The following is a 12526-nucleotide window of genomic DNA, read 5'->3' as shown; positions in this document are numbered from 1 at the left end:
TAACCTAACACATATATATAAATATATATATACATATAAATATATATATATATATATATATTAATTAAAACACATTTTACCCGCGCACGACGATGCGACAAAATAGGTGTCCTCCCTAGCCCAAAATCGACGTTCGGACACGTTGGCGCAGTCCGTTTCGTCATTCGGGGTCGTTTGGGCCACTTTTTCGACGATCGTGCCCAAAACGATAATTTGTGCACTTTCACCCCGCCCGCGTTCGTATACGTCCTCGCGGCGAAGTGAACATCCTTGCCCAAAATCGACGTTCGGACGCGTTGGCGCAGTCCATTTCGTCATTCGGGGTCGTTTGGGCCACTTTTTCGACGATCGTGCCCAAAACGATAATTTGTGCACTTTCACCCCGCCCGCGAAGCCGTAGTGACGTGGACATCCCCCGTAAGTGAAATCGATGTTCTAGACATAGTGGCGGGGTTCATTTCATCATTTGGGGTCATCTAGACAACTTCACCGATGATCGAGTCAATTTGAGTCAAATTCGTGCATGACGCGCGATAACAAATTTTCGCCGATCACAGGTAGACACCCTATACTTATGACATCCAAAAATTGATGCCAACAACGTGTCACTTGCAATAGTCTATTAATTTTATCGTGCTTGTTCATTATTTCCCTTAGAGCTACTCATGAATTGTTAAGATTTTTTCAGGATGATTATGAAAGAATAGTCTCCCAAATTTTGAATATTGATTTGACTGCGAATCACACCCCAATCAATAGAGTGTAAGAAAGGAGAGAGAGACATAAATGATTGAACAATAATGAACAATAATGTGTCGCGCCCTATTTATAAAATGATCTCCCTATTTATATACGAGAGTATAATACGATGATTTTACATTTTTGCTCCTGCTTTAACGGGGGATGCACAAGGTATTCTATGTATTTTATAAGTAGTAGCCTACCACTCTATTGTCGTCTAACTCAGTCAGATTAGCTTGTTTGGCTTTGACTCGGTAAGATTGGTCTGGTCAGCTAGACTGAGTCGGTGTTGTCGGTCGGCTAGGCTGAGTCGCCATTGCCTTTTGGCTGGGCTTGATTGGCTTCAGGTCAGTAGAACTAATTCAATTTGTTAAACTTTGTCAATCGGTTGACCTGATCTGTCTGTCGACCCTTAAATTTTGACGAGGAGCTCCTGTCAGCAGAGCAATGCTAGATTATCGAACAGAGGGTGAATAATCATGACTCACAAGGTAGTCGCTCCTCAACCAGGAGAGCCCAAGGGATATCTAAAAGATTTTTTACTGCATTGTTAATTCTTGATTCCTAATAAAGAGTCTCGTGGGCATCCGAGGGATGGTTGGTGATATTGCAGAATTGGACCTTTCCTTTGGTCAGATCTACAGGAATGTATGTTGATGTATTTGGTTGGTTTTCTTGTAGTCGTTGGCTTGAATATCATTGTTTTTTTTCTTGCCTAAACGTTTCTTGATTGAACAACTCAGATTCTGTCATTTTTGTGACTTGGTTGACTAGCCTTTCTTGCTCTGCCTCAAACAACTGCATTCGATTGGATAAAGGGGCTTCTTAATCTTCTGTCGGTGGGCCCTCCTTTATTTATTCTCTTCTTCTGGACAGTTAGATCTCCTCAGGATTAATGATGATATATTTTTGATGTATATATTTTAGTTTCCTGATTCTCTTCTTGAAAGCGATTCTGCGATAAGAATAAAATGTTTAATACGAAAAGTAGATAACAAATTCATAATCAATGCTTCAGTAAGAGAACTCCTTGTAATTTCGCGCTCTTCGTTCTTATAAATAAGGCGTGACAAGACTCTGTGACATTCCATATTTCCTTTGTGTTCCCTTCTCGTCTGAATCGTTTGGCTTCCAAGCGCTATCATGGAGAACATGCTAAATCTTCCTCAATCCTTCTAGCAAGAAAGTGTTTTTTGCCTCATCCACGAAAGATCAAATGGGCGGTACTGCCTTGAAGGTGAAAAGAAGAAGAAAGTCGTTTCCAAAAATAGGAAACTAGATGCGCTAGTGGATCAAGTGGGGTCGTCTGATTCATTCCTCGATCCTCAGTGAAGGAAAATTCGGGTAGATGACGAAGGCAGATTGGGAGGCCCAAGCATCGATCTGTTGGTTCAACCTTTTGTTGCGGCTCAAGACCTATCGACTGAACAAACCACACCAGAAGCTGCTGGTGCTCTGCTGCTGCCCGGGACACGAGCTTATTGATGCTCTGTCGCCACCCGGTGAGGGCGTAGTGATGGTTTCCTCGTCTGAGTGGGATTGAATTCTTGGTATGAGAGTCTCAACCTTACTTGTTAAGTTTTGATTCTTTTTCTTGTTTTCCTTGCCTTTACATTGTCTTTTGATGTGGCTAGCCTGTTGGACTTGGGTGATGGCTCATCACCGGTGAATGTTGGTGAGAATCTGACCGCAACACCGGTTGCTGTTGTCCAGGCATTGTTTGAGAGCAATCGAATTTCGAGCGAGGACAAAGGGGTTGACCGCCTGGGCAGTCCTTACATTTCCCATAGTCAACCAACTAATGATCTCCCAGACGTCCCTGTTGCCTGCACGAGATCAAGAACTCCTTTGCTCGGTCGGCTAGGATTCAACAAGAGGAGACACGAGAGCTACTAGCTTGTGTGGAAAAAATGGAGAGGATGGAGGAGGAGATGACCGCCCTTAGTCTAGAATTGTCAGAAGTCCAGGAGAATTCCCTCATACAAAGGGCTCAAATCGAGAAGAATCGGGTGAACGAGTTTAAGTTTGGGGAAGAAGTTTTGTATAGGAGGCTGCTTCAAAAGGGATTTGTCCTAGTCGAAACAACAAATAATCACCTGATAAAATATTTTCTCTCAGGTTAATTTATGACGGTAATTTGTAATGTCTTTTTTCAGAATATAATTTACTTTTTCTTCTGGAATCCTACGTTGATGTGATATTTATGTCAACACATTTTTGAAATTACTGTACGATTCTATTTTTATTCTTGTGTGTCGGTTCCTTTTCTGTTACCTTATATATAAGGTTTAGTGGTTAGATCGACACTATTATTTTATGGCTTTTTTCCCTTCACTTATCTTTGCTTCCTCGGTTTTTTGTCTTATGTGTTTGTTTTGGTGGCTTTGAAATACTCTTCGAAAGCTTTTGAGTCGATTGTCGTGTTGTAAAGGTCAACGTTGAGCCAAGGGGAGGTGGATCGAGTGTAGGATGCGTACATCTATGATTCCTCTATCAGGCTTCGGGTTGTCAGTCAGTGCGACCGAGCGTTCACTCAATACGACAATGAACTCGTCTTCTACAAGGACCAATTTCACTTCAGTTTGAAATTGCCTCTCTACCATGAGTGTGTGCCATCTTCAACCATTATGGAGTCATTTCCGTCTAGGTCTTGCCTAATTCCATCGCCGTCGTTATGAACTACATCATCTTTTGCCGTCGGTCGGTAATCTCGTGGTCGATGGAGCTCTTCACGCCCCTATTCTCATTCTGGGTCGGCCTGAGAGATTATGTACTGTTTGCCTTAAGGAGTTTAGGCGAATGACTGAGGAAGATTGGATAGCCTCAGATGCCCAAGAGGTTGAGAGGGAGGCAGTGGCTGCCGCCCGAGTCGCTAAGAAGAAATCCCAAGCGACTGCCCATTTAATGCCTGCCCGCCCTGAAGGTGCTGCGGTGGTGGGTCAATAAGTGCCTGTGGTTGTCCATGCCGGGGAAAGTCTTGAAGGTGTGGACATGGTTTACTCTATATCTAAATCTTCTGTTGCTATTTAAAGGATTGCCACTAATAAGTTAATTCTCATTGAGAGGAAAGTTTCTTTGATCCCCACTAAAAGTTCTTTATCAATTATAGGTCCTTCACGTGTGCAATACCAAGAAACTAAAAGCACACCTAGCTGGTTGGAATGGTGGTTCGTGTTGGGGAAAGTTCTGAATTTGTGGACATGGTTTACTCTATATCCGAGTCTTTTGTTATTATTTAAAGGATCGCCAATCACGAACAAATTCTTATCAAGAGGAAAGCTTCTTTAATTCTCACTAAGAACTCTTTATTAGTTGTAGGTCCTTCAGGCATGCAACACCAAGAAGTTGAAAGGACACCGAGCTGATTGGAATTGAGTGGCATTGAGGGATCGTCGTCTTGGATGGGCAACACCATGTGCTAGGCCTTTTAAGCAGATGTTGTTGTAGCCCTAGTGGGGGTAACTATCTAGATTTGTTGCTAGGGTTATTCGTACGCTACCCACCACTGTTTTTATCGCTAATAAGTCAGGAATCATTGCCAAAGCTTTACCCGCTTTGAGTTATGAGACAGGTCTTTATGATTGATGAGCGTTGGTCAGTTGTGCATTTTACTGATCAGACGTTAATCATCGTTGTCAGTCAATTTTTGATAGTTTTTACTGATCGTACGTTTATTTGACATTTTTAGTTTTGTAAAATCTTTATCGATCAAAAGTCTTGTGCCACTGTCAGTTTTGTCGCTTGGGTGAAATCACCGTTGGTGGATCAATCCAAGTTCCCTAAGTGTCGGTCAAGCTTTGATATCCCTTCTGTGAACTCCTCAAGTTTCTCGAGTATCAGTTGAACCTGTGATACAACTAACAAAATATTATTTATCAGTTTTTTGTGTAATTAATAACAAAATATAAGGTTTGGAACGATAACGCTATCTTTTTTTCTTATCGAGATATAAATTTTTCGAAGGAAAAAAATTCCTTATGTCATTTTCATTCCCGGTCTAAGAGACTCATTTCCCTGCGTAGGTCTTTAGATTGTATGCTTCCGGGGTGACTCCTTTTTTAATGATGAATGGCCCGGTCCACGTCTGATCGAGTTTTCCCCCAACTTGTCTTCACACGGTTGGGTCGGCGTTCTTCAACATGAGGTTCCCAATGGCGAAGGTCTTTTCTCGGACATGTCTGTTGTAATATCGAGCAATCCGCCTCTTCATTCTCTTCTACCAAATGGGCTGAATTAGCTCGTTTCTCTTGAACAAGATCGGGCGCAAGCATTACTCCCGCGTCATTTGGTCTTGCCAGTCAATTAATTCTGCCTCGTTGAACTCCGAGGTGGTCACTTTTTTCCGTACGTGATGATTTTATACGACCAGTAACATTGTTTCCATCTCATGTGACAACATAAATGGGGAATTCTGGCTTGTCATAGATTTCATCCAAACTGTCCAAAGAATAGGTGGTAGAACCTCTGCATAATTTCTTTTTGCTCCTTCAATCTTCTTTTTTAACAAGTTCAACAAAATATTATTTGCTGCCTCGGCTTGCCCATTTGTTCGAGGGTGATGCACGGATGCAAACTTCAAGCACACTCCTTGGCTTTGGAAGAAATATTTCACTCTTTGGTTGACAAAATACATCTCGTTGGCTGTAATGAAACCAAAGTTTGCCCACAATGACAGATAAGATCCGTGCAGATGAAACTCTGAATGACGTTTGCAGCGATCTGAGCGAGTGGCTTGGCTTTGATCTACTTGGAAACATAGTCTATTTCAACCAAAATGAATTTGCACAGGTTATGTGATGGGGGAAATGGTCGGAGGATGTTGAGACTCTAGACCACAAAAGACCATGGAGTGATGATGAGTTGCAGTTTCTGTCAAAGCCAAGGAGTGTGCTTGAAGTTTGATTTGACAAAAACTGAGCGAAGTGGTGCATACTTCTGACCAGATGTGTTTGAATATGTTGCTTCACCCATATCAAACGACGATCTTTTATATGTTGCTTCGCCCATATTCAAACACATCTGGTCTGATATTGTAGTGGTGCATACTTCTAACATTATTCACATTTTCTGGAGACTTCCTCTACGTCTTTTAGTAGTGTTGGTCAGAAGTAGCCTTGTTGTTATACTCGATAAGCTAAATTCTTTCCTTCGAAATGGGTCCCTCTTGTGACTGATTTTCGGAGAAGCTTTCTTTCGATTAAAAGATACTAAGTTGCCTTAATCGCGTTTCGTTAACATCTACCCAGATCTTCTTGATCTCAAGGTATAGGATGTATGGGTCCACCCAAATAGTTAGCCCTTTGGTCTCCAGCTTTATCGCTTCGGCTTGTTCAATAGTTTGTCGGACAAGCTTTTGAGGCATCCCTTCCTCCAAGCAGATGCACTTGGATATGAGATCTGCTACTTCGTTGTTCTCGGGCAATGTTTTTGATCTTTAAGCCTTACTAGTTAGAGCGAGATCGAGCCCTCTCTGATTTGGCTAGATGCTCCGTCAATATGCAATATCCAGGTCTGACTGTCGATAGCTATTTCTTTGCCTGACTCGCTTGGTTCAAAAAAAAATGCTAGTAAGTCAACTATGGCTTGCTCTTTGATTTCGGTTCGGGGCACGTAAGAGATCAAACTCACTAAGTTCCACCACTCATTTGAGGAGCTGATTGGAATGCTCTGGTCGGTGAGGACAAACTTGAGAGAATAGTCAGCGATGACTCTGACCAGATGTGTTCGAATATGGTCGAAGCTTGCAAGCAGAAATAACAAAAGCGTATGTTAGATTTTTCATAAAATGGTTCTTGAGTTTAGCGCCTTGGAGGACCAGCCAGACGTGGTAAATCGGGAACTACTTCCCTAGCTTCTCTCAGACTAAAATTGAGCTGATGGCTACAGGTTTAACCCCTAATTATAGAGAAAGTTTTTCGTGCTTCGGCCTCTAGAGGAGCAGTGGTGATGCCAAGATTTTTTTCAACTTTCTGAACATTTGCTTGCATTCTTTTGACCAAATAAAGCTCTTCACTTGTTTCAAAGTTTTGAAAAAGGCTGCACATTTATCGCTCAATTTCGAGTCGAACCGGCTTAGACATGTGATCCGGTCGGTTAACTTTTATACTTCTTTAGTGTTTCGAAGGAATGACGTGCCGACCAACTCTTACACCTTTGGATTGGCTTTTATCCCCTTCAGGGTTAGGAGGTAGCCCAAAAATTTGTCTGTTGACTCCTTGATGGAGCACTTTAGTGGGTTAAACCTCATGTTAAATTTTTTTAAGTGACTTGAGTGGGTTAAACCTCGTGTTAAATTTTTTTAAGTGTTTCAAATGTTTCTTTTAAATCTTTTATATGTTGCTCAGTCTTTTATTGTTTACTAGCACATCATCTACATACATCTCAATGTTTTTCTCTTTTTACTTAAAAAAATATTACATCTATCATCCATTAGCATGTTGCTCCATCATTTTTCAGCATGAAGAACATGCCGCTCAATTGATGTAGACTGGCTGTCGACCTTTAATCCTTGACTAGGAGCACCTATCAGCAGAGCAAAACTAGACTATCGAGCAGATGGTGGATCACCATGTCTATAAGTCTCTTTACTGCATTGTTAATTATTGATCCCTGATAAGGAGCCTCAAGAGCATCCAAGGGATGGTTAGTGATTTTGAGAAATTGGCCATCCAAAATTACTAGCCAACTTTGCCTTATCTAATTAGAAACTTGAATTGAGATTAAGATCCTCCACAATTACCTACATAACTTAACTAATCCAACCATCCAATCCACTTTGGATGGCCAATATAACCACAGGAATTTGAGTGAATAAGATGTGTAATTGAACAATTTTTAGTCAGATTTTAGTTTCTTCAAGTCACCAGGTTGCTCCCTCTGATGGCTTTGCTGCACTCCTTGATACTGCTTAGTACAATCTTGATTTTGTTAGATTTTTGTAAGTACTTCACAGAACTGAGAGCCATAAAATGTTCAGAACTCTTTGGAAATAATTTGAGAATTTTCTTGAAAGAAGGGAAACTTGTTCTGCAGTTTCCATTTCAATTTTAACTTGTAATTGGTGTTATTACTCTTCGTGGAAATCCTTACACTGTGCTTTCTCACCTATTTTTGACATTTGGCGCACTTGCCTGTATAGAGATTATCTCTTATGGTGCTATGTGAGTGCATACCATGCCTTTCATGCTCTTTTTTTTCCAGGTTATTTTTTTCCTTATAATTTTCCATAACCTAGTAATTTAAGGTAGACCTGTTTGCGTTAATGTTCTCATTACTTGTACTCCTTTGATCTATCTGATAAAAGTTGTGCTAGTAAAGAATCGGCTTTCTGCTGCAGGCTATGACGTAGGAAGCCACTACTGAACAGTTAGGACTTCTGGTGTTTGATTATATTGCTTTGATCATTTGCTACATAAACTATATTTTCTTTTACATGCCTATGAAGTATGCATTTAGGGGCTCTTTGGTCGGCAGTAAAAGAAGTGCATTCTATTTTTTTTGTTGGGGTTTTTAAAATTTAAATCTTTGTTTGGAAGAAAAACAAATGCAGTGGAATTCCAATGTATTTGGAATTCACTCTAGTTCATATTTAATCTATGTGAAATTGGTTGGATTTGGGCAAATTTCAAATAAATTATTTTTGTGTAAGTTGATGCAACTGCCCACGGCTGCCATGCACCGCAGCCTGCCCCCTTCACTGTTGTCCATTGGCCCCGCCCCCGCCCCCGACCCCACCCCCCTCCTCTTCAATGGCAATTAGCTTCTATCGGTCTCCACCGCCGTACTTTATAGGTTTATTTTACGTTAAATTTATTTTTCTTTAGATTATATAGAGTCGTCTTGGATGGTTTGGTCACATTAAACGTTGACCATTTGATGATCTGATTAGGAGTATAGATGCTTTAGATTTGATTTATGTTAAGAAAGGTAGAGGTAGAACTAAAAAGACTTGGGCATGTTGTATTAAAAATGATCTTAATCCATTAGAATTAAATGAAGATTTGACACTCAATAGGACACACTGGATTCATGTAGTGGATCTCACTTGGTGGGATAAAGGCTTGTTGTTGCTGTTGTAAACTAAACAAGAAATTTCGAAGTCGAGCATTTATTTTACACTGAACTAAATAATCCTAAAATATTTCAAATATAATACATTACTTTAACACTGCATTGTTTTTTTCATCATCAAAACAAACAGCCCCTTAGTCTTATCTTTATCTTTGCATAAGTGGATCCATTTGGTTGGATGAAATTGTAAAGCCTCATAATTTTTTAGTAACTAGGAATAATGAGTCTTCTGGTTCCAAGCGCTTCTTGTTTTTTGGCAGATGTAAATCAGTTGTTAGTTCTCATATATTCTTATTTAAGATGGACATGATGGCATGCCGTATAACTATTTTGCTTCCACAGCCATATTAATAGAAGCCTCTTACCTCCTCCTTTGTAAGATGAGGGCAATACCACGAGCTAAAGTTATACATAACATAAATATGCTTGTATGTATGATATATAATACATACAATATCTATGTCATAAATACATAAATTCATGTATTTTATGTGTATTTATGCAGTAAGAAACACTCATACAAGTTCATGTATTATATATCAAGTTAATTTCAAGCAGAAACAAACTAATTTGAGCTAGTCATCTTTGGGTCAAACAAACCAATTTCAATTTTGAGTCAATTAAAAGTCAAGTGATTGTTGAGTGAATTAAAATTTTGGACATAATTATAGCCCTAAGTGTATGCTGTGCAAAATGAGTTAAAAGTTTATGTAACTCCCAGTAGGAAGGGAGATAAAGGACAATAAAGATGAGCCCAAATAATTGGAGTAAGACTATTGATAATGCTGTGATGTTGTATGGTGATTCCTTTTTAGCTCTTTCATGATGTACTCAATCAAACATAAAGTAAACAATTCTAGAAACAAATTTTAACCTTCATGTAACCAAATTGCTGAAACAGATTTTAATCTTCATGTAACCAAATTGCTCCCTACCTTGGAAGTCCTTTGATCTCATATTTTATTCTAGCATTTTAATTCAAATATTTTAAAATCCCCTTCTTTCTTGAATCACTTCCTGAATGTCATTCATAAATTGAAAATTTTATTACAGAAGCTACTCCGAAGACGATTATGCGAACAATGGGTGTAAAGGGACTTACACTTTTTCATCTTAAGAGCCATCTTCAGGTAGTTATGCAACATTTTACTGTGAGTCGCTTCTAAGTTTCCTGCTTTGCCTCTAGTGGCTTTGTCAAAATTGGAATATAAAAATGTCTGCTTTTTGGTTTTCTGTACCATTATTTTCTTATTCTATGTTTTATTTCGTGCCCAGAAGTACAGATTGGGGAAGCAATCTGGCAAAGAAATGACAGAGCAACCTAAAGATGGTAATTTACACATTAACTGTCCCAGTTTTCTGGCAGCTTTTGGCTATTTTACAACTTTTGCTTACTCCTCCCCTACGCACATTTCTTTGAGCAGTTTTTGTTTGATTTGTTGTGACAGGACGAACATAACCCATTTTGATTTTTTGTTTGACATTTAAACTCTAATGAAGCTCCAATTTTAAAAATTACTAGTGTCATAGAATTGATTGGGGTTCTAAATTGGGAAAATTGTTAAGAAAAGACATGGCCAGTGATATTTACTTGATTTATATTTGCTCTGTGTTATTTATATGGAACTCACACTCATCTTCCTGTGGTTTTATCATTTTATTGAACTTTCATTTCTTTTTATTGATATCTGCTTTGCTTGAAATTATACCGTTATACATTTGAATTCAAGGAAAGTAATGTAACCAGGAAGCACTATTTGAGTCTAATAATTTAATGCTGAATGTGCCATTCTAGAAACTATGTATTTGCATTGCACCAAATAAAATTACATGAAATACAATGTTTCTAAGTCTTACGTGCTACATCTACTAGAACATAACTGAGACTATTACTTCCTATTTCATCTGGTATTTTAACTTCCGCTCCTGCCTTTTGGAAGTTCCAGGTAGCAGTTCTTTGTCTCCAAGAATGCCTACTCCTGATATCAATGAGTAAGATGACAGTTCCTTCTTCTTACATGAACTATGATGTTTGTGAATTAGTGCCGAGTCATTTTGTTAATTCAATTAAATTTTCATGGGTGTTTAACACACACAACACAAAAAAAAAACATTAATGGTTCATGCCCAATTTTGGAGTTGATTAATGTTTTAAAGGATTGTAATTGTAGGAATCAGGAAGTTAAAGAGGCTTTGAGAGCACAGATGGAGGTGCAAAAAAGACTACATGAGCAAGTCGAGGTACAACTCTGCTGGTTTTATATTCTCAGTTTTCTTTGTCAATTTTCCTTTATGTTTCATGATGCCTTTTTCACATGATATTCCCTAATTGCTTTAATCAGTGCAATATAATACAGGATAGATTATTTATAGGTCCTTGAGATTTTTCTCATCTTTCTTTTTAATTAACAAATGAAAACTAAACTTATTGGCCCATTAGGCTTCAAAACATTTTTAATAATCCTCAAAAGCTTAGCTAAAGAGCAGTGTAGGGACTGACCTTTGTTTTGGAAAAAAAAAACTTTTTAATAATTATTTATACTTAAGAGAGAGAGAGAGAGAGAGAGAAGGCAATCGATGGTGACTGGTCTAGGAAATTTTTAAGGACCGTCAAATATTTTTTATCCCATCAGAACATTTGATAGGTTGGTAATAGAAAAGTTTAAAATTGTACAATTTAGTATTGAGATGTTTTTTTTGTCCGTGTGATGTGGCATAAATTTTGAGCATTTTTATGCGTAAGTTTCAAAATCAACAAATTGCGCTAAACAAGATGTATTGTATTAAGCTCAAAATATTTAGTAAGAAATAACATATTATTATCCTAGCCCATTAATAGATTGAAATGTAATATATTAATATTCTACTATGATAAAAGTAATAAATTGTTTAAAATTAGAATTTACATGTTAGCATCCAAACATTTAATCCTGAAATAAGTCGAGTTTTACAAATATCAAAGTCCGACCTAAAAATATAATAATTCAAAAAAAGTTTGATACAAATAGTCGCTCTCACACTCTTACTGTCACCCATTAAAGCAATAACATAACAAGCCACTAAGTTTAGAATTTTTAAATTCAAAAGTTTTTATCAATTTTATCATTTAGTGAACCCTTATTAGAATCGTCAGCATAATGATTTGCTTCCTCTCTCTCCTCATCATTACTTGTATTTGTTTTCTCATTTCTCCTCATTTTAAATTTTAATCATATTCATCTTGTCTAATAATATTAATTAATCAGAATATTTATTTGATTTTAAAGCACAGACTACATTGAAAGTAACAATTTTAATTACATCTTCAGTTATGTATTATATGGATAACATATGTTTTTTAGGGTATTTTACTTATTTTTATTAAAAAAAAAAAAACTTAGATCTTTTTGTGTAGGCCTCCTCAAAATTGAGGCAAAGAGAGGCTTGAGGCGGGCCTCACATTATGTGGGATGTATGTTTCACGTAGTACCCACAAAAACATAAGCTTTATTCTGAAAATTTAAAAAAGTGTTGAGATTAGGGCTGTCAAAACGGCTCGTTGTTCGCGAACAATTCGTGTTCGACTTGTTAAGAAACTCGTGTTTGGCTCGTTCGCTAAGTTAACAAGATGAACACGAACAAATATTTGTTCGTTCTTGTTCGGCTCGTTTTGGCTTGAAATACTACTAATCAATTATATATATTTCTTTGATGAGTAGTATTTTTTAAAAATTTA

At 37.9% G+C, this 12526-nt stretch overlaps 1 protein-coding gene across 2 annotated transcripts in view; it reads left to right on the top strand.

Moving 5' to 3' along the window:
• Nucleotides 1-12526, top strand: part of LOC110026648 (protein PHR1-LIKE 2-like) — a 20393-nt gene that overhangs the window by 5230 nt on the left and 2637 nt on the right. Inside the window, exons 2-5 of one of the 2 annotated variants that reach the window (XM_020727665.1) lie at nt 9865-9941; nt 10087-10141; nt 10752-10803; nt 10983-11052. In XM_020727665.1, the coding sequence (XP_020583324.1) occupies nt 9865-9941; nt 10087-10141; nt 10752-10803; nt 10983-11052 (254 nt within the window). The remainder of the gene's footprint in view (nt 1-9864; nt 9942-10086; nt 10142-10751; nt 10804-10982; nt 11053-12526) is intronic. The other variant, XM_020727666.1, reaches the window with a different exon arrangement.

The sequence above is a fragment of the Phalaenopsis equestris genome, unplaced genomic scaffold (genome assembly GCF_001263595.1).
Source record: "Phalaenopsis equestris unplaced genomic scaffold, ASM126359v1 Scaffold000391, whole genome shotgun sequence".
Lineage (NCBI taxonomy): Eukaryota > Viridiplantae > Streptophyta > Magnoliopsida > Asparagales > Orchidaceae > Phalaenopsis > Phalaenopsis equestris.
The sequence above is the reverse complement of the archived record's forward strand: the minus strand, read 5'-3'. Positions and strand labels throughout refer to the sequence as shown.